Source organism: Apaloderma vittatum, unplaced genomic scaffold (genome assembly GCF_000703405.1).
Source record: "Apaloderma vittatum isolate BGI_N311 unplaced genomic scaffold, ASM70340v1 scaffold26881, whole genome shotgun sequence".
NCBI classification, from domain to species: Eukaryota; Metazoa; Chordata; class Aves; order Trogoniformes; family Trogonidae; genus Apaloderma; species Apaloderma vittatum.
The window spans coordinates 3,402-5,707 of NW_009697782.1; the positions used below are offsets into that span (position 1 = coordinate 3,402).

The following is a 2,306-nucleotide window of genomic DNA, read 5'->3' on the forward strand; positions in this document are numbered from 1 at the left end:
TGAGAGGCTGGGGGTGAAGGTTCATCGTGAGAGAAGGGAGCCTGAGCTGCCTCATGAGTGACCCTGCCCTCCCCACCCACAGGCACCCGCAGCGTGGACCCCAAAACGGGCAAGGAAACGCTCTACAACCTGGAGAGCCTCATCAACCAGGCAGTCTTCCCTGGGCTGCAGGGAGGCCCGCACAACCATGCCATTGCAGGTACGCATCCAGGCTGGCCACCAGCTCCAGGGTGGCAAAGGGAGCTGGCAAAGGTGTCCTGGCCAGGCTCTGGCCCCCAGCAGCAGCACTGGGGGCTCCAGCTGCCCCAGGGGGCTCGGAGCCTGGAAGAGCGGCCCAAGGAGCAACCAGGCTTGTCCTGATGTGCCTTTGGGCTCACGGTGCTGCCATCAGCCTGGTTACAGGGGAGAGGTTGTCCGTCAGTTTGTTCAGCTTCCGGGATGACTTCTGCTGGTGGACCCACACCCCCCTACCAGCTCGCCCAGTGGGAGCACCCCAAAACCTCACCCTGGTCTGTCTGCCTCCCCAGGGATTGCTGTGGCGCTGCGGCAGGCCATGACACCCGAGTTCAAAGCCTACCAGCAGCAGGTGGTGGCGAACTGCCAGGCGCTCTCAAAGGCGCTGATGGAGCTGGGCTACGACATCGTCACAGGTGAGGATGAGTCTCGGCAGTAGGATGAGATTGGCCCCTACACGCAGCCCAGAAAATAGGCCACAAGGGCAGCACGGGTGCAACAGGCAGGGTTCTGCTGTCTTGACTCCTCAGGACACCTGCAAAACTTATTTGGAAGCAGAGCTGCCCTTCCTCAGGGCAGGCCCCAATCCAGAACGCAATCCCAAGTGTTTGTCACTTAAATTTCGCATGGGAGCAGCACCTACCCCAATTCTACATCCTCCACCAAACCCCTCTCTTTGCAGGGGGCTCCGACAACCACCTGATTCTCCTGGACCTGCGCAACAGAGGAACAGACGGCGGCCGGGCTGAGCGGGTGCTGGAGGTCTGCTCCATCGCCTGCAACAAGAACACGTGTCCCGGTGAGGGATCCCACAAGCGCTGCCACGTCTTGTCCCACGTGCTGGCGATCTTCTGGTCCATCCTGGGAACCAGGCTGAAATCCAGCGCGTAGTAGTTTTGGTGTTGGGTCAGGTCACACATGACTTGCTTTGTGGTGCAGGTGACATCAGCGCCCTACGTCCCAGTGGCCTGCGGTTTGGGACACCGGCTCTCACTTCCCGGGGTTTCCAGCAGGATGATTTCCGAAAAGTGGCTCAGTACATCCACAGAGGTGAGGCTTCCCCAGCGGCTGGTGAGGCAGCACGTGCATGAGTGAACTGTAAATGTCCTGCTTCCACATCTGGATGTGGGAGACAACATCTGGCCGCAGCTGGGAGGGGCCAAACCCTCCCCACTGCACAGGCAGCGGGCTGAAAGCCTGCACCTTCCCCAGTCCAGTTCCCGTTGCTCTCACAGGTTCCCACACTGGTTTCCTGGGGCAGCAAACCCGTCACAGGCCGGCTCCTTCCCTCCCACATGTCGGGGAGCAGCAGGGCGCATCCGCAGGCAGCGGCGTTCCAGCCACAGGAACTGACCCATTGTCTCTCACCTGGGCAGGGATTGAACTGACGCTGCGCGTGCAGAAGGACATGAGCCCCAAGGCCACGCTGAAGGAATTCAAGGACAAACTGGAGGAGGCCACGTACCGAAGGGACCTGAAGGCACTGAAGGATGAGGTGGAGGCCTTTGCAGCAACCTTCCCGCTCCCGGGGCTGCCCATCCTGTGACAGGAGGAGCCGGCGCCTGCGGCACGGTCACACCCCGACCCAGCACCTCGTCGCCGTGCAGCGACGAACAGTTCCTTGTTCTGCTCTCACTCACCTCTCCCCTCCTCTTTTGGGGCACAAGACCCCCGAACACAGCCCCCGCTGTGGGGACACCAGTCCTTTCCAGGTTCAATGTTACAACTGAGACCAGGCGCCAGGTGAAGCCTCAGCCTCACAGGCAGGGCCAATCCCCGTCCCCCTGGCCCTGGGAGCAGCCAACAAGGTTTGGGGCTGGGCACAAGAAACTTCACAGCTGTAAAATGTCTCCCTGGTTTCAGCCTCAAGGATTCCCCTTCGTGCACACAAGCCCGCTCGCCTTTTGTGCTTCCAGGCTCCCGGGAGGGCAAGCCTGTCCCTCACAGCCCCCCCGGGATCACCATCCCATCCTAGCCCGTGTCTCCGCTACGTGAGCACAAAGCCTAGGTAGAACCATTTTTTAATAAGCACGGTAAAATTAAGAATTGAACCACAACGTATGACAAGAATT

At 60.4% G+C, this 2,306-nt stretch overlaps 1 protein-coding gene across 1 annotated transcript in view; it reads left to right on the forward strand.

Moving 5' to 3' along the window:
* SHMT1 (serine hydroxymethyltransferase 1 (soluble)) overlaps positions 1 to 1,780 on the forward strand; it is a 4,140-nt gene extending 2,360 nt beyond the window's left edge. Inside the window, exons 8-12 of the mRNA XM_009877772.1 lie at positions 83 to 199; positions 528 to 650; positions 917 to 1,033; positions 1,174 to 1,284; positions 1,611 to 1,780. Of these exons, the coding sequence (XP_009876074.1) occupies positions 83 to 199; positions 528 to 650; positions 917 to 1,033; positions 1,174 to 1,284; positions 1,611 to 1,780 (638 nt within the window). The remainder of the gene's footprint in view (positions 1 to 82; positions 200 to 527; positions 651 to 916; positions 1,034 to 1,173; positions 1,285 to 1,610) is intronic.
* Positions 1,781 to 2,306: the final 526 nt, after the last annotated feature.